The sequence below is a fragment of the Rattus rattus genome, chromosome 6 (assembly GCF_011064425.1).
Source record: "Rattus rattus isolate New Zealand chromosome 6, Rrattus_CSIRO_v1, whole genome shotgun sequence".
In the NCBI taxonomy this organism is placed as follows: domain Eukaryota; kingdom Metazoa; phylum Chordata; class Mammalia; order Rodentia; family Muridae; genus Rattus; species Rattus rattus.
This window is the reverse complement of record NC_046159.1, coordinates 93,009,586-93,027,556: the sequence shown is the minus strand read 5'-3', so window position 1 is coordinate 93,027,556 and position 17,971 is coordinate 93,009,586. Positions and strand designations below refer to the sequence as shown.

The 17,971-nt window shown below is 40.8% G+C and overlaps 1 protein-coding gene across 1 annotated transcript in view; it reads left to right on the top strand.

The window, feature by feature from the left end:
• Window positions 1-16,586, top strand: part of LOC116903875 (zinc finger protein 398) — a 29,244-nt gene extending 12,658 nt beyond the window's left edge. The window contains exons 3-6 of the mRNA XM_032906628.1: window positions 4,196-4,322; window positions 4,661-4,774; window positions 8,462-8,575; window positions 11,762-16,586. Coding sequence (XP_032762519.1) covers window positions 4,196-4,322; window positions 4,661-4,774; window positions 8,462-8,575; window positions 11,762-12,918 — 1,512 coding nt within the window. The 3' untranslated portion in view covers window positions 12,919-16,586. The remainder of the gene's footprint in view (window positions 1-4,195; window positions 4,323-4,660; window positions 4,775-8,461; window positions 8,576-11,761) is intronic.
• Window positions 16,587-17,971: the final 1,385 nt, after the last annotated feature.

The window sequence follows — 17,971 nt, the reverse complement described above, 5'->3', positions numbered from 1 at the left end:
ATGAGTTTGCTGTCTAATAACTAAAATGTCAGTTAAATTATAGGCTAACTGCTTGGGGGAAAAAAAGCTACAAAACAGTATTGTAATATAGCTCAGTGGTACAGCATTTGTGTAGCAGGTGTAAAGCCCTAGGGTTGACACCAGGTATTACAAAAACAAAAATTAGGAATGTCAGACAAAATATCTTTTAAGTCAGTAAATCAAATAAAATTGGACAAGAAATCCATGAACTTTAAAAAAATTTCAAACTAGATACAAAAAATTGGAGGTAACAAGATCTCAACATGAGCTGGGAAGAAAGGGCAATAGGATTCAGGATGAACTAGATAGTCAGATAAGGAAGTTCTCAAATCAGCTAATGAATACCACACAGCAATCTTAGTAGAAAGGTAGTTTAGGGCAGTTCTGTGCACCTGAGTTCAGGAGTCTGAGAGCAGCCTTAGCTGTGTAGTAAAATCTGCATTTCTGAAAATAAAGACAGATCATGAATTTTATGTAAAATAATTGCTACGAAAGAAGCTCATCAGAAATTGTGGCACTGAATTTTACAAATGAGAACAAATTTAAAGGCCAGAGAAATGGTCCAGGCGTTAAAGGCTAGGCTTGCATCTAAAAAAAGTTAGTTAAGAGTTTGGTTCCCATCACCCATGACTCTCTTTCCACCTTACCCCCAAAAGAAAGAACTAGAGTTTAAGAACAGATTAGTATATTTAGAGAAGATGAAAATGAAGCATGATGTTTGGAAGAAATCTGAGAAAGATCAGTGTGAAGAAAAATTGTTGATTTTACAGATGGCATGAGTTAGCCAGAAAGGAACTTTAGAGTGTTCGTTAAACATCAACAAGTTGCAAACATTGAAATTCAAAAAATGGAAAAATGCATTGAAAATGGGAAAAAAAATGAAAATTCCCATCCAAAACAGCATTTAGTGGATTTAGGTGACATCTTTTTTTAATCAGAGAATGAATTGCTGAACTCAAACCAAACAGTGGAGGAGGGTGAAATAGGGAGACTAAAATTTAAGAAGCCAAATTGAAAAATTGTAACCAGAAGTCGTAAAGATACCAAAAGAAAAAGATACAGTGGTTGAAAGAAAAGCATGGGCTGAATGAATGCATCAGAGAAGAATCATGTAGTCAAGCTGAAGACAAGCACAGTGAGTTGCAGTGGACCAGAAGAGAAAATCTTTTCATGAATACAAATTGGAGAGCTTGAAGGAGAAAGTGAAAGAGGCACATAAAAAAGAATTAGAGAGGGGGGTTGGGGATTTGGCTCAGTGGTAGAGCGCTTGCCTAGGAAGCCCCAAGGTCCTGGGTTGGGTCCTGGGTTCGGGTCCTGGGTTGGTCCTGTTCCTGGTCCTGGGTTGGTCCTGGGTTCGGTCCCCAGCCCCAAAAAAAAAAAAAAACAGTTTCATGTAAAAAAGAATTAGAGGGATGGAGAAATGACTCAGTGCTTAAGAGCACTTGCTGCTTTTCAGAGGGCCCAAGATGAAATCAGTTCTCAGCACCCACATAATGTGATTCACAACCACCTGTGACTTCTGCTTCTGAATCTCACCCTCTTCTGTCCTTGGAAGGACACCTGTATTCATGTGCATATACACATAAATAAAAAATCTTTTAAAAAAAAAATGGAGCTAGGTGTGGTGGTGCACTCTTGTAATCCCAGCACTTGGGAGGCAGAGGCAGGCAGAGCTCTATGAGTTCAAGGCCAGCCTGGTCTACACAGTGAGTTTCAGGACTACCACAGCTATGTAGTGAGGCCCTATTTTGAAAAAAAAAATAGATAAAATATTTCATTTAAGGCTATAAAGTTAGCATGAGGCACATCCTATCTTCTTTCCCCTATGAGAATTCTGAGTGGAAAACAGAAAGAAAGATAAAGGGGGTATGTCTTTGGAAGACATGCAAAGGAAAAGATTAGGTGAACATATTAAAAAATCAAAAGCCTAGGCAAATGTTCATGATCCTAGTATTTGAGAGGATAATGAATGAAGACAGAGAATGAGAAGCCAACTTAAACTATATAGCTAGACACTGTTACAGAAGTAATTCCAGAGTCTTGAGAGGGGGATTTTCTGAGCTCCTTCTGCATGCTCTGAAAATGGCAAGAATTTCTGTGGTCGTGGGGACTGGCGCTGACATCAAAGCTTTTCTATTTCTAGATCCAGTATATAAGAACAGAGGCAAAAACTTAATGGGAATCCTTCCACAACTCTTTCACCCACCGAAGAAACTTGCAAATGAGTTGACCAAGTACAACTATGTAAAACATGAAGTTGTATTGTCAAGTGGCAAAATGTATAAAAGAAAATGTGAAGCTGGGCAGTGGTGGCTCGTACATTTTTTTTTTTTTCTTTTCTTTTTTTTCGGAGCTGGGGACCGAACCCAGGGCCTTGCGCTAGCTAGGCAAGCGCTTTACCACTGAGCTAAATCCCCAACCCCTGGCTCGTACCTTTAATCCCAGCATTAGGAGGCAGAGGCAGAGAGGCAGAGAGAGGCAGAGGCAGGTGGGTCTCTGAGTTCAAGACTAGCCTGGTCTACAGAGTGAATTCTAGGACACCAGGGCTACACAGAGAAGCCCGGTTCTCCCCCCCCCCAAAAAAAAAGATCTGTGTATTTTTTTTTTTTTGAGATAATTACATGCAACAGGCTGACCTTCAAGTCATTAGATAGGAATGACCTTGTTTCTCCTTCTATGTCCTTAGTGCTGGGATTATAAGAGTATACCACCATGAATGACTATTTTATATAGTTCTGGGATTGAAACCAGAGTTTTTATACATGCTAAGGTAAATATTCTACCAACCGAGCCTACACCTCATCCCAAGAATATACAAGTAAAGTACAGTTACTGTATACACATGTGTTTATATAAACTAAATCATATAAGACATCAAAAGGGTGAAGGTTACGGTTAAGAGTTGACATTTTGAACCATACAACACTTAGGAAAAGGAAAAGGAAGATTTTAAGTAGTTACTAAAAAAAAAAAAAAGCAAATATGGAATAAAATGTTTGTAAAAGCAACAGAAAGAAAGAATATGCAGAGGTTCAATAAGAGTTAGGATACATAGATTATAACTTAATTTTAGTTCAATTTATACTATTCTAAAATAGTCTTCTTGGCATTTCGTTATGAGCCATGGGATGTTCCTGTCTTCCTTGATGCAGGAGAAACTGCATCAAGGGGAAATCTCCTTGGCAAAAGATTAGAAGAATTAGAGAGACACACAAAACTAGAGAAATCAGATATTCTAAGGAATGGTGTTTTAAGAAATGGCAGATTAAAACAGTTGACATGATAGTACAGCCTGAAGTTTTAACATGTAGCACTGAGATGCTTTTACATTGCTTTCAAGACAACCAAATGTGCTTCAGGAAGGGTTCCAGTTCATGTTATTTTGTTTGGATCAGAGTTTTAGGGTTTGATTATTGACAGGTGGAACGTTAAAAGAAATAGAATGACCCTTGATAGGTCAGCCATGCTTCTGAGGAAGCTCTATACCCAAGACTATTTGAGCAACACAAATTAGACTCAATGGCTTTGAGAGAGGGAGATGGGGAGAGCAAAAACACAAGTTGTGTGTGTAGGAAGGTAGGGATGGATCTGTGAGGAGTTGGAGGATAAATATTAAAATATATTGTATAAAATTCTCAATTAATAAAAATAGTATTTAAAAACTCAAAAATGGCGTTAGATATTTAAAATTTTTTTTTGTTCAAGCCAGGTGTTTTTTCTGTAGCCCTGGCTATCCTGTAACTCACTCTGTAAACCAAAATGGCCTTGAACTCAAGAGATCCACCTGTCTCTGTCTCCCAAATTCTGGGATTAAAGGTGAATGCTGCCTTAAGTGGATGCCTGGCTTAGAATATTTTTTAAGTATTTTTAAAATTACATCTGTTTTTTGTGTGTGCATGCCTGGTGCACCACAGCACATGTGTAAAGGTACAAGGATACTTAGGAGAAGGCATTTCTCTCCTTTTTCCATGGGTTGTGTCCATTGAACTCAGGTTACAAGGCTGGATGGCAAGTGCCTTTACTCACTGAGCCATCTCATTAGCCCTAGAGTACTTACTGACCTCCCTTTAGGTTAGTAAAAACTAAGTAAAACAGCTAATGAGGGGAGGAAAGGATTTATTGGGTGACTGGATGCCTGGGAGGGACTGACTAACCTATGTGATTATAATTTTAGGTGCCTGTGGCATTTGATGATGTCTCCATCTACTTTTCCACTCCAGAGTGGGAAAAATTAGAAGAATGGCAAAAGGAACTTTACAAGAATATCATGAAGGGCAACTACGAGTCTCTCATCTCCATGGGTGAGGCTGAGTGAGCACCTTTTGAATGAGGTGCTACAGTCCCAAGTGGGCTCAGACACTTTCTCCAGTGTCCTCATTCTCACTCTTCTCATACACTGCAGAATCTAGTTTGAAGCCGAAGAAGGACAGAGCTAACCTACTACGTGTATTTCCCATACATTACATTTCTTTTATGTGCTTTCTTGAGTAGCTGTGTTGTAAATAGTTGGAGGTGGATAGATGGGAAGAAGTGATAGAGAAAAGAAATTAATTCCCTGACTGTCAGCTGCCTTGATGGCAGTTGCTGTCATACTCATCTATCTCGTTGTCATGCCTGCTTTCCTTTTTTCCTCTTCCAGATTATGCCATGAATCAACCTGATGTTTTATCCCAGATTCAACCAGAAGGAGAACACAGTACAGATGACCAACCAAGGCCAGAAGCAAGTGAGATGCCTGCAGACCCCAGTGAAGGTAAATACGAGAAAGGTTCTATATACCCTTTTAAAAAGATTTACTTATATGAATACACCATAGCTGTCTTCAGACACACCAGAAGAAGGCAACAGATCCCACTACAGATGGTTGTGAGCTACCATGTGGTTGCTGGGAATTGAATTCAGGATGTCTGCTACTGAACCATCTCTCCAGCCCTGGTTATATACTCTTAAGGTCCTTTTCTTGGTCAGATAAGGGGACTCAATACAAAGAAAGCAAGGCTTAGAGCTCTTCTGTGCTAAAATATTTACACTTTGAATAGACATTTAAATACTAGAGGGACCTCTGTAATCATTTTGTACTTTACCCATCAATACCTCATACATGCTAGTGAAGTACTTCTTGTACCACGGAGTGATATCCCCTCCCTTTTGTTCTTTTAAGGTACATATTTTTCTTTTCTGTATATATTTACTTCAGTACATTTTTTTGTTGAAAATGATAAGTGTATTTGATTTTTTTTAATACTGCTGTTACTGTTTATAGTTTTAGCTTGCATTGGTGTTCATCAGCCCACACTTGAGAGTATGATTTATGTAGCTTGAACCAATATATATGTAATGTTAAAGAAAACAAACTCACAGGACTAAGCATACAGTCATTCTTACAGCTAAGATTTATTGAAGCAAATGGATATCAAGCAACAACATCAAAAGATACATGGAGGAAGCCAGAGGCAAGCTTCCCAGAGTCCCCTCACTGTGGAATCTCACAAGGCACATTTAATTCCAGTAGTGAATGTGACAACACATACCAAATACTATTATAGAAACTTTATTAGATACTCAGTCCTAGGGTTTTCTTGGAGTTATCACCACAGGTACTCAAATTCCAGATTCCCAAAAGGAAAACAGCCAGAATAAAACACACTTTTAGCGATCGAGGCATAGTAAGATACTCTTGTCATTTAAGGAAACTTGTATATATAAAGAACAGTTCTCCAAATCTTTATACCCACCAACAGTTCCTTTTCAGGATGAGTGGTTTTGGCTTGTGCTGAATTTTTCTTCTCTTGACATAGGGAAGGAACCCTGGCTCCTTTCAGTGAAGTAGACTACTAACCACTTGTTTTAGTTTCATTTCTATTGCTATGATAAGATGTCCTGACAAGGAGGCTGGAGAGAGGGCTCAGTGGTTAAGCACTGGCTGCTCTTCCAGAAGTCCTGAGTTCAATTCCCAGCAACCACATGGTGGCTCACAACCACCTGTAATGAGATCTGATGCCCTCTTCTGGTGTGTCTGAAGACAGCTACAGTGTACTCAGTCATTAAAATCTTAAAAGAAAAAAAAAAACAGTAAGAAAGACAATAAAGAAATTAAAAAAAAAAAAAAAGATGTCCTGACAAAACACAAGTTAGGGGAGAAAGCACTTATTTTAGCTTCAGTTTCAGGCAGTGGTCCATCATTGTGGAGAGGCTGCAGCATAGAGCTTAAAGTACCCAATCACATCATCCATAGTCAATATCAGAAAGAAAGGAATGAATGCATGTAGGCTCACACGATTGCTTTCTTATGCTTAGCTTGATTAATTCACTTTACACAATTTAACATGACCACAGGCTAATTCAATGTAGACATTCTCTCATTAAGACTTTTCCTCGGTTTTGTCAAATTGACAAGGCTAATCATCACACCTGATAATCTTAAATATGAATCCAAAATATTAAAATGAAATCATGATGCCTTGTCCATTGAAAAGATCTAAAAGCAATAGTAACTGATTAGCCTCCTCCTCCACCTTGTTTTTTGAGATAGGATCTTCCTGTGTAGCCTTGGCTGTCCTGAAACTCACTATGTATATCATGCTGGCCTTGAACTCACAGAAATCTGCCTGCCTCTGCTGCTTTAATGCTGGGATATACCACTTGCTTTACCTTTGTTTTTATTTTGCATGTATGGGTCTTTTGCTTGAATGTTTCTTCGTGTAACATATGTGTGCAGAGCCTGTGGAGGGCAGAAGAGGGCAATGGATCCCCTGGGACTGGAGTTACAGACAGTTATGACCTAACACGTGGATGTTAGAAATTGAAATCAGATCCCCTATAAGAGGAGCCAGTGCTCTTAACTGCTGAGCCATCTTGCCAGCTCCCTTTAGTATCTTTTAAATCAGCCAGAGACTAGTGGAATATACTTGGCCACAGCAGAAAAAAGAGGTTGAGAGATAGGAAAGTGCAGATTTCAGCAGACAGCAACCTGCTTTTCTTATTTCCTACTATAAGCTACAAACAGGGCTAGTAAGTTAGTCCATCTTTATCTCTGGTCCTTCCCTGATTTTGTATATACATTTATATATGAAGAAAAGGATGGACATGGTGATAGGGGCAGATGGAACTCTGAGTTTGAGGTTAGCCTGGTCTTCATAGAGATCTAGGCCAGCGAGGGATAGATAGGCACAGAGGGCTATTATCTCACAAACAAACAAAAAATTGAGACCTCTCCCTTCCTCCCCACTAGAGAGAGAGAGACAGCGACAGAGTCAGCGACAAAGACAGACAGACAGACAAAAAAGAGAGGGAGGAGGCAGGACCATTGAGACAGTGGGTAATAGTGCTTGCTGCCAAGCCTGATGCTCTGTGTTTTATCCACAGGATCCACATAGTGAAATCAGAGATTCAACCCCTACAGGTTTTGCTCTAAGGTACACATGCACACACAGATAAATAGAAGTGTATTGAATAGAAGTGTATTGGGGCTGATGGCTATAAAGAGAAGGTTCTAAATGAATGAAATTTTATTCATCAGAAATATGATTTTTTAAAATTTTATTTATTTTATGTATATGAGTACACTATAGCTGTCTTCAGACACACCAGAAGAGGGCATCAGATCCCATTACAGATGGTTTTAAACCACCATGTGGTTGCTGGGAATTGAACTCAGGACCTCCAGAAAAGCAGCCAGTGCTTTTAACTGCTGAGCCATCTCTCCAGTTCCAGAAATATGATTTTTATAGTCATGTTTCACAGCTATGATGACAACAAACTTTCATTTTCAGCAATACAGGTAGAACAGGGACAAGGAGATTAGGAATTCAATGTCATCCTTGGCCATATAACAAGTTTGAAGCCAATCTGGGTTACATGAGATCATGTCTTTAAAAGAAAAAATAAAATAAAGAAGTAGCAGTAAACAGATGTGATGGTGCCTTTAATCCCACATCAGAAGCACTTTAGAAGCAAAGGCAGGCGGATCTCTGTGAATTCAGGGCCAGCTAGAGCTGCATAGAAAAAACAAAAAAGAAAAAGAAGAAAGTTAAAAAAAATCAATAGTGTTATGTTCAACAAATGAACATAGTTATATTACCTTTTAAAGAGATTTATTTGTGGGGTTGGGGATTTAGCTCAGTGGTAGAGCGCTTGCCTAGGAAGCGCAAGGCCCTGGGTTCGGTCCCCAGCTCCGAAAAAAAGAGCCAAAAAAAAAAGAGATTTATTTGTTTTATGTGTATGAATGTTTTGCCTGCATGTATGTATGTAGGTTGGTACATGCCCAAGAAGGTTAGAAGAGGCTGCTGGGACTGCAATTACAAATGGTTGTGTACTAGGAATCGAACCCAGGTTCTCTGCAAGTGCAACAAGCGCCTTAACCTTTGAGCTACTTCTCAAAACAATTTCACTATCTAATTCAAGTCCCTGAAGACCGTTCTCTCTTTTTCTCCACAAATAGAACCTGGCCTTTCAACCTCAGACATTCTGTCTTGGATTAAACAAGAGGAAGAGCCTCAGGTTGGAGTCCCCCAGGAGTCTAAAGAGAGTGAGCTGTACAAAGGAACCTATGCTGGTGAGTAGCAGAGAAACAAATACTCAGATCCAGCTCATACAAAGGGATACTGAAGAGTGCAGCTAAAAGTGTGCTAACTCCAGGGACTAAGCCACTACCCAAAGACTATACATGGACTGACCCTGGACTCTAACCTCGTAGGTAGCAATGAATAGCCTAGTAAGAGCACCAGTGAAAGGCGAAGCCCTTGGTCCTGCTAAGATTGAACCCTCAGTGAACGTGATTGTTGTGGGGAGGGCAGTAATGGGAGGAGGGGAACACCCATATAGAAGGGGAGGGGGAGGGCTAAGGGGGATGTTGGCCCAGAAACCGGGAAAGGGAATAACATTCGAAATGTAAATAAGAAATACTCAATTTAATAAAAAAAAAAAAAAAGCAGTCACACACACACAAAAAAATTGTACTGCCTTCAGAATTAACTTTTTAAAATGACATCAAGGGGTTGGAGAGATGGCTCAGCAGTTAAAAGCATTGGCTACTCTTCCAGATTCTTCCTGAATCTATTTCCAGCACCCACATGATAGCTAACAATTATCTGTAATTCCAGTTCTAGGGCATCTAAGCTCCTCTTCTGGCCTCTGCAAGGTTCTGCATGCCTATGGCACACAGATAAACATGCATGCAAAACACAAATAGAAATAAAATAAATCTTTTTAAAAGATTAATGTTATTAAATTTGGTTGTCTTTTGAAATATAAGCCTACATAGGTAAATGGACTTCGATTTTAATCCCAGCACCCCCATAGGGTGGCTTGAAGTCACCTGTATAGCCCCAGCTCCTGGGGGATCTAACACCTATAACTTGGATGGATGCCTGCACTCACATAGCCACCCACACACGTAGACACATATGCATATGCATAATTTCAAATAAAAATATTTTTTAAAAAAGTGTGCTAACAAGGAACAGAGAGGAAGAAAAGAAAGATATGGTTAGCCAAATTAGAAATGAAACCAAAAGGCCACCAAGATAAATTTTAAGTAGAAAACCACATTGTTTAAAAAGCATTAATTTATTAGTGGGGAGGAACATACACAGATCTGAGGACAGCTTATGGGAGTGGGTCTCTTCTACTACTATATAGGTCCTAGAAGTTAAACACAGGTTGTCAGGCTCGATGGCAAGTGCACTTACCCACTGAATCATCTCACCAGCTTAGAAAACTTACTCTAAATTAGAACTGTTGGGGCTGGGTATATCAGTGAGAAGAGTGTGGTTACATGCACAAAGCCCTATGTTCAACCTCTGGCACCATATTTAAAAAAGAAAATCAAGATTGCCAGGGAAAGAATCATACATGTATATAAATGAAAAAAAAAATACAAGAGTTAGAAAGACAAAGCATTTGAAGATCACTTTGAAAAGATAGATAGAACAGAGCCAGGTGTGATGATGGCCTATAATCTCAGTACTCAGGAAACAGAAGTAGGATCACCTTAAGCAAGAGGATTGTCTGGTCTACCTAGTAAGTTTTAGGCCAATCAGGGTTATACTGACTCTATGCTCTGTCATCAACTATTCAAAATAGAATAGCACAAAACAGGGGAATGGGGTAGAGAGAAATAGGCAATAGAAATAAAAGTGTTTCACTCACATGGTGGAAGGAGAGAACCAACTCCTACAAGTTGTCATCTGGCCTCCACATTTACAGTATGGGATGCACATGTTCCCTTCCCACAAGATAAAGAATGTAATTTATAAAAGAGTGTAGGCATAATGCTTTTGAACATTGTGTAAAGTTTATCCTTGTGTTATTCAAAGGCTGAATTCTCTGCCCTCATATCTTGTTTCAGTCTGATCATAGCTTTGTTGTGTTTATTCTTAGAAGAACCTGTCTCAAGTTTGTATAAACATTGCTCCTCATTCATTCTCTGCCTTGCCAATAAAAGCCAAAGAACCAATACAGAGCTTTAGAGAGGGAATAGGTGGGACTTCCAATTCTAGGAGGGGTACAAAAAGAGAGAGAAAGGGGAAGGAACCATGAGGGAAGTGGAGAAAAACATCAGGAGAAAGAGAGTAGAATCAAGTAAGGATGAACTTTTTCATGTAAGATAGGACTATATTCTGAGAGGAAGCATGACTGACTAGCTTGGAGGTTTAGAATGGAGTAACAGTTATTCAATATTTGCTTCAAGGCAACAGTAATAAATCTTAGCCTCTCTGTGTGGTTATTGGGGAATTAGCTGATTAAGAAATATAGCTGCCAAATTAATTCACTGCTTAAATTTATCTTCAAGATAATTCCTTTTACAAAAGAGAATCTGAAGATCAGAAGGGACTCAATTGTTTATATAGCAATAGAATCTTGGGGTGTTTTTTTTTTTTTTTTTTTTTTTTGTTCTGTGCCTCAGTTTTTTAGATTCTGGGAAGTGCAGCTGAGAAATACCAGTTTCTACTCTTTAGAAAATTTACACCACACACATACATACCAATCTAGGCATGTCTGTTCCTAGGTGCAGAAGTGAGTTAGATGGATGGAATAAGACATTTGAGGTTTGGAAAAACATGTGTCAGTTTTAGTTTAAGTATGTGGATAATGTATAAACAAGGATGTGAAAATCTAACCTGTAGTTCTAGTACTTGAGGAATTTAAGGCTAGACTCAGCTATATAATAAGTTTGAGGCAAGACTGAGTTACAGAACCCCATCTCACCCCCTCCCTGATTCCATCCCTAGTTAAACAGTATGAGGACAGAATGGGCCTAAAATATTGACTAGTTTGTTTTGACTATGATTTGGGAAGACAGGGAACAGCTAGAAAAAGGAAAACAGAATGACCAAAGATGCAGAGGTGGCAATATGTTATTTCTGGGAAGATAGAGTCAGCCTACTTCAAGGATGGACTTTAATCTCACAGAGTGCAGACTAGGAGTAAAAAGTTGATTTTAGGCCCTGACACACATGGGCAACAGAGAAAGTTATTGAGTAGAGGTGAAACATAAAGAAAATAATGTGGGGAAGATTGGTACCAAAGTTATCCCTTTTCAAAATGGAGCATCAGAGTACAGTCTTATATTTGTAATGATTTGTCACACAGCCCACAGGTGCCTTATTAGTAATGAGAGCCCTTCCCCAGGTTTATCTGAACATTTAGCTGATTAGAGCAACCTGCAAGAGCTGGGCAGGAATGAGAGGTACTGATGAGATGGCTGTTGACAGGTGTAACTCTGAGTCCCTTCTTTCAGATGAAGAACTTGTCATCAAAGCTGAAGACCTTGCTAGAGCTTCCTTGTGTCCTGAAGTTCCAGTAGCCTTCTCTGCTCCACCACCAGCAGCAGCCAAGGATACATTTTCAGATATAGCTTTCAAAAGTCAGCAGTGTACACCCATGGCACCTTTTGGACGAACAGCCACTGACCTGCCTGAAGCCTCGGAGGGACAAGTGACTTTTACTCAGTTAGGAAGCTACCCACTCCCACCTCCAGTTGGAGAGCAGGTGTTCTCATGCCACCATTGTGGCAAGAATCTCAGTCAAGACATGTTAATGACACATCAGTGTAGCCATGCTGCTGAACACCCCTTAACCTGTGCCCAGTGTCCCAAACACTTCACCCCACAAGCAGATCTTGGTAGCACCTCCCAGGATCATGCCAATGAAACACCACCCACGTGCCCTCACTGTGCCCGGACATTCACCCACCCCTCACGACTCACTTACCACCTTCGGGTCCACAACAGCACTGAGCGCCCTTTCCTCTGTCCTGATTGTCCCAAGCGCTTTGCTGACCAGGCTCGACTCACCAGCCATCGGCGAGCTCATGCTACTGAGAGGCCCTTCCGTTGCCCACAATGTGGTCGTAGCTTCAGCCTTAAAATCAGCCTCCTGCTTCATCAAAGGGGACATGCACAGGAGCGCCCCTTCTCCTGTCCTCAATGTGGCATTGACTTCAATGGCCACTCTGCATTGATTCGTCACCAGATGATCCACACAGGCGAGCGTCCCTACCCATGCACAGATTGTAGCAAGAGCTTCATGCGTAAGGAACACTTGTTAAACCACCGGAGGCTGCACACAGGTGAGCGGCCTTTCCAGTGTCCACACTGTGGCAAGAGCTTTATCCGCAAACACCACCTCATGAAGCACCAGCGCATCCACACAGGCGAGCGGCCATACCCCTGTGCAGTGTGTGGAAGGAGCTTCCGCTACAAGCAGACGCTCAAGGATCATCTACGGACTGGTCACAATGGAGGCTGTGCGGGTGATAGGGACCCTTCCGTACAGCCACCAGACCCACCTGGTCCACTCTTAACTGCCCTGGAAACCTCTGGCCTAGGTGTTAGCACTGAAGGTCTAGAATCTAGTCAGTGGTATGGGGAAGGGAGTGGAGGGGTAGTTTTATAGATCTAAGGCCTGTTGGTTATTTATGTTCACAGCAGAGCAGAAAGCCCAGGAGAAAGCCCACAAGTTCCAAAACCTATAGTAATTATATATGTTACATAAAGGAATTTGAGATCTACACTCAACTAGACATGCTTGTGCTTTGGAAATCCACAGCAGTACAAGAATACCGTATTTTGAAAACTGGAAGAGAATCTAGCATCCCTGTCTTTGGGTACCACAAAGACAGAGTTACAAAGCAAGATATGGCTTCTGATCATCCTGTCAGAGTAGCAGAGTGAGAGTAGAGACAGGTGCATGGAAGGAACCTCAAACCTTGAAGCCATCAGGAGGCATGAGAATGCTCAGAGCCTTTCTCTAATTGCTCAGTGGTAAGATGATTGTTGGAAGAAAGTGCTTTAGCTGCTTGTTATGTTGCCATGTGTCTGAAATGAGCTAAGGTCTGTTCATACCAGTGTAGTCACCTTTCCCTGAAATGTGACTGAGGCTGCATTCCTAGGCCTAGATTTTGTCTGCTAATATATTTTGTTTAATGTTGGTGAACAAGAACTGTGACTTTGATAGTTTATTTAAGGGGACAGTTCTTAGTTTTTATAGCTTAATTTGAAACATTCAGATTCTTGTGGCAGCTGTTAAAAGAGTAGAGAACTTTGCCACAGTCCTGGTTAGGAAATTACGAGGAAAGTTTTCTCTCCAGGTTTAGGAGCTAAAGATCCCAGAGATCCCAGCCACACAGTGCTTGCATGGCCTAAAACATTATATCAACTCATCCCTTATTTTTTCCAAGCCGGTGATCTGGTTTTTCCATTTCTGGTGTTTGGTTTTTTTTCTCTCTTTTAACACTGGGTCTCGCTGTGTATCTTGGCCTGGAACTTTGCTTTGTAGACCAGGCTGGCTTTGAACTTACAGAGATCTGCCTGCCTCTGCCTCATGTTCTGGGGTGCACCACAATTCCCAATCTGATTCTCTTTACAGTCCTCAGCAGCAAAGATCACAGTACTTTGTCAAGGCATCAAGCACTTCAGAAAGTACCGCTGAGCTCATGGCTTTTGTTCCCTTGGTAGTATAATGCTCTTAGGGAAAGGATTTCTACTTTGTCTGCCCTTGCCTCACTGGCAGTGAACAGACAAGAGACCTCTCTCAGCCACCAAGAGCTAAGTATCATCTATCTTACCTGTTGTGCTTTTTTTTTTTTTAGACAGGGTTTTACTGTGGAGTCCTGGCTGGCCTGGAACTCAGAGATCTGCCTGTCTCTGTGTCTAGAGTGCTAGGATTAAAAGCATGCTGTCATGCCCAGCCACCTGTTTTACTTTAAGGGGTTGTGGCTACCATATGTTCTTCTCTTGGACTTGCTTAGTCATCTGAGAGCATCTGGACCTAGTTCTGTCCCTAAGTGTCTGTGCGGCCAGGTGTGTGTCTTCTCTTTTCAACTCTCACATTTTTATCACCAAAATGAGGCTGTTGAAAGAAAAGGTGAGCCTCTAGAAACCTTAAAAAGAAAGAAAAATCTTGTGATACAGTTCTCTGCCAAAATCCTGTCCTTCCTTTGGCTTCTGTCCAGACAGATCCAAACAAGACAGGAAAACCAAAGCAGAGAAACTTATGTAGAAACTTGGTGGAAATCAGCTTGCCTTGTTGTTCTGCTCTTAGTGGGTCTAGAAGTAGACAGAAAATGTAGAAGCCTACATTTGGTACAGAAAGCTTTTGTTCCCACACTCCCTTTTTACCTCTTCTATGATGTCTTCTATGACGTCTAGAATGAGATCTGGAACTGCTTAGACGTGACACTTTTGGATAGTGGGGGGGGGTGCTTTCCCCTTATTACTAGGCCCAACCTTCAATCTGCATAGCCAATGTAACCACAGTATGAAATGGTGTTTGCCTAATTAATGTGCTCCTGGCAAAGTTCTGTCTAAACATATTGGTCTTCAGAATATTCACGCACATAAAACTCTGTTTTGCGACATTAATAACACCAAGGATCCTAGAAGACTTAAGAAGTCAGGGTGAGACCTGGTCTGCTGACATAACTTTCAGCCTGTAGGCAATAAAAGCCCCATGGATGGTGCCAGATGATGATAGAACCATACTATATTGGAATAAGGAGCCACATCCCTCAAATCAGCCTTCCAGGTTCATTAATGACCCTTAGGGTCTTGAATGTGAGATCTGCACCTCAAAAAAAGTGACAAAGCTTTATCCTCGTGGTGAGGGGAGCATTTGCTAGAACTGAAGCGTTGCTACTGGACCTATGGTGTAGAGCTAGATAACAGCTAAAATTCATCTGAACCCAACAGATTTACAAATATACACAGTTAATGATTGGAGGCCTGTGTGCCAGAGTGCTTCAGAGGCATCCTAGTGTCTGTTCTGTAAGGAGCCATAGCCAGCAGGGATCTAAATTGGCCCAAAGTGAATTATAGTTCAAATAACCACAAGAGCTATAAAACCAGCTGGGTGATGGTGCTGCATACCTTTAATGCCAGCGCTCACAAGAGGCAGAAGCAGGAGGATCTCTGAGTTCAAGCCCAGCCTGGTGTATAGAAGAACTTCCAGGATAGCCAGGGCTACCCAGAGAAACCTGTCTTGAAAAACAAAAGCCGTAAAACCAAATAAAAGGGAATGTGCAGGGCCATCCCCAAAACATAAACAACATAAACATGCAGGATCCTAATCTCTAGTATAGTTAATGTATAGTCTTTTTCACTAGCCAGTCTCCTGTCAAGTAGAACCCATTTGTTGTCAAAGATTCAGAAGTGGCTCATTGGAAATTGTACCATCTAACAAAAGTTTCAGCAATAGAATCTCTTTGCCACCTAGTGCCTTGAGAGAAACTATACATTTACTCCTGTAATTAAAGAGGCACCTGGGGCCTGGTGCTCATGACCAGTCAGTCCCTGTAGAGAAGAAATCCCAGAAGAGTCCTATTCATCTGTCTTCCCCCTATATGGTGGCACAAAGACTTCCTCAGAGTGTATCCAGAAGTTGTCACCAACCATATTTACTCTTTGCTTGCTAGATTTTTTTTTGATTGTGGACATTAGATGAGCCTCAGGTTCAGCCCCAGATATAAAAATAAATGTAAATTGGTTAATTGTTTAGAAAGTGAAATATGATTGATCCCTTTCTACTGGGTATTTGGTAATGGAAACACCTTAGTCATGAACTCTAGAGAGCCATGTTCTACTTACTTCCCTCATTAATAAACTTGATGAAGTTTCTGATAGGGATTCCCTTAGGCTTCTCTTGAGATGATATATATCTCAGCCAGACCCTGTGGCTTATGAGACAATAGCAGATACTATCTCAGTCCCAAAAAGTCTCACTGAAAAGCACCTGAGTTCCTTTATCTGTTTCAGTGGGACGGAAGACCTAAGTTTATGTCATAAACTTGAGAGAGACAGGACACTCCTTCCCTCCACTTATGCTTTATCTTCTTAGACAACAAAACAGCCTTTGCAGTTGCCTGAGTAGCAAGGAGATATTTTCAGATGAGGATCTGGTGTTGTTGTGTACATATATGTGTCTATTTGAATTGATATTTTTGACTCTTCACTCTGGTTCTCTGTAGCAAAGAGGCAGTAGAGACTCATATGGGATGTGTGCAACAGGCTGTTCCTTAGTCAAGTTTCAGGCTTCTGTAAACAATATAATTGGGAGTTCAAACTGAGGAACTGGAGTGATGTCTCAATCAAGTGCTTGCCATACGAGCATGAGCATCTGAGTCTAATCCATAGAACGTGTGAAAAAGCCAGAACTGTTGCCATAGGCTTGATTCCCAGCACTGGGAAGGCTCTTGCTGGCCTGTCAGCTTAGCCTAATTGGTGAGCCACAGGTCAGTGAGAGACCCTGTCTCAAAGATCAAAGTCAGTAGCTCCTGAGCAATAATTCCCAAAGTCCTTTGGTTTTTCACGTGAAAGTATATACAGAGGTCAGATTGATTGTGGGTTGGGGTTATGGAGGGTGCAGGAACTTAATGCCCATCATGCATTAGTACAGTATTAATGGCTAAGAGCAGGGCTTCTGATGTCAGACCTAGATTCAAGTCTCAAGTAATATAACATTACTTTACCTTCTGAAAGGTAAATTTTGTTTATAAGGCATCTCAGAGGCATTAGAGCTTAAAAACCTATAGCACCAGTGTGAAAAGTAATCACACAGCCAGGCTGAACTGGAAGTGGCAAGTGTTAAGAACTAAGGTTTGGCCAAGTATGATGGTTCACTCCTGTTGTTCTGGCACTTGAGAAGCTGGGACAGGAGGATTGCTGGGAATTTAAGGCCAGTAGAGCCTACAGAAGAATACTTTGTTTTTAAAAGTGGGAGGAGATGAGGAGTGTGAGAACTTGTGTTCAGTTCCCAGCACCCATATGGTTATTTAAGGGATCAAATGCTCTCTCCTCTAGCCTCCACAGCCACTAGACATACATGTGGTACACATATATACATGTAGGCAAAACACTTATACACATAAAAAAATCTTTAAAAAAAAAAAAGAAACACTGTTTTCACAGAAATACATGACTGCTAGGAGACTCAGCCTTTTTCTTTTTTTCTTTTTTGCTAGGCAAGCGCTCTACCACTGAGCTAAATCCCCAACCCCAGACCCAGCCTTTTGCTAGCACCTTTTGCATATATTTAGTATGATCTCTTACTGATTTCTTTCTACACCTACCAGCCCCCATAAGTTTCTGATGCCACAACCCCATATGACTCTGATTCGCTCTTGATTTTTCTTTCTTCTCCTACTTCTCTTTTAAGTTTTTTTTTACTAGCTTTTATGTGTCAATATTTTGCTTGCATGTATGTATATGCCCCACATACATGCCTGGTGCCTGCAGAGGTCAGAGAGGGTGTTAGATTCTGTAGAATTGGAATTATGGCTGATTGTGAGTTACCACGTGGGTGTGGGGAATTGAACCTGGGTCCTCTGTAAAAGCAGCAAGTGCTCTAAGCCATTGAATTAAAAAAACTTTTTTTTTTTGGTTATTTTTATTTGTTTGTTTCAAGAAAAGGTCTACTAAGTAGCCCTAACGGTCCTGGAACTCACTCAGTAGAC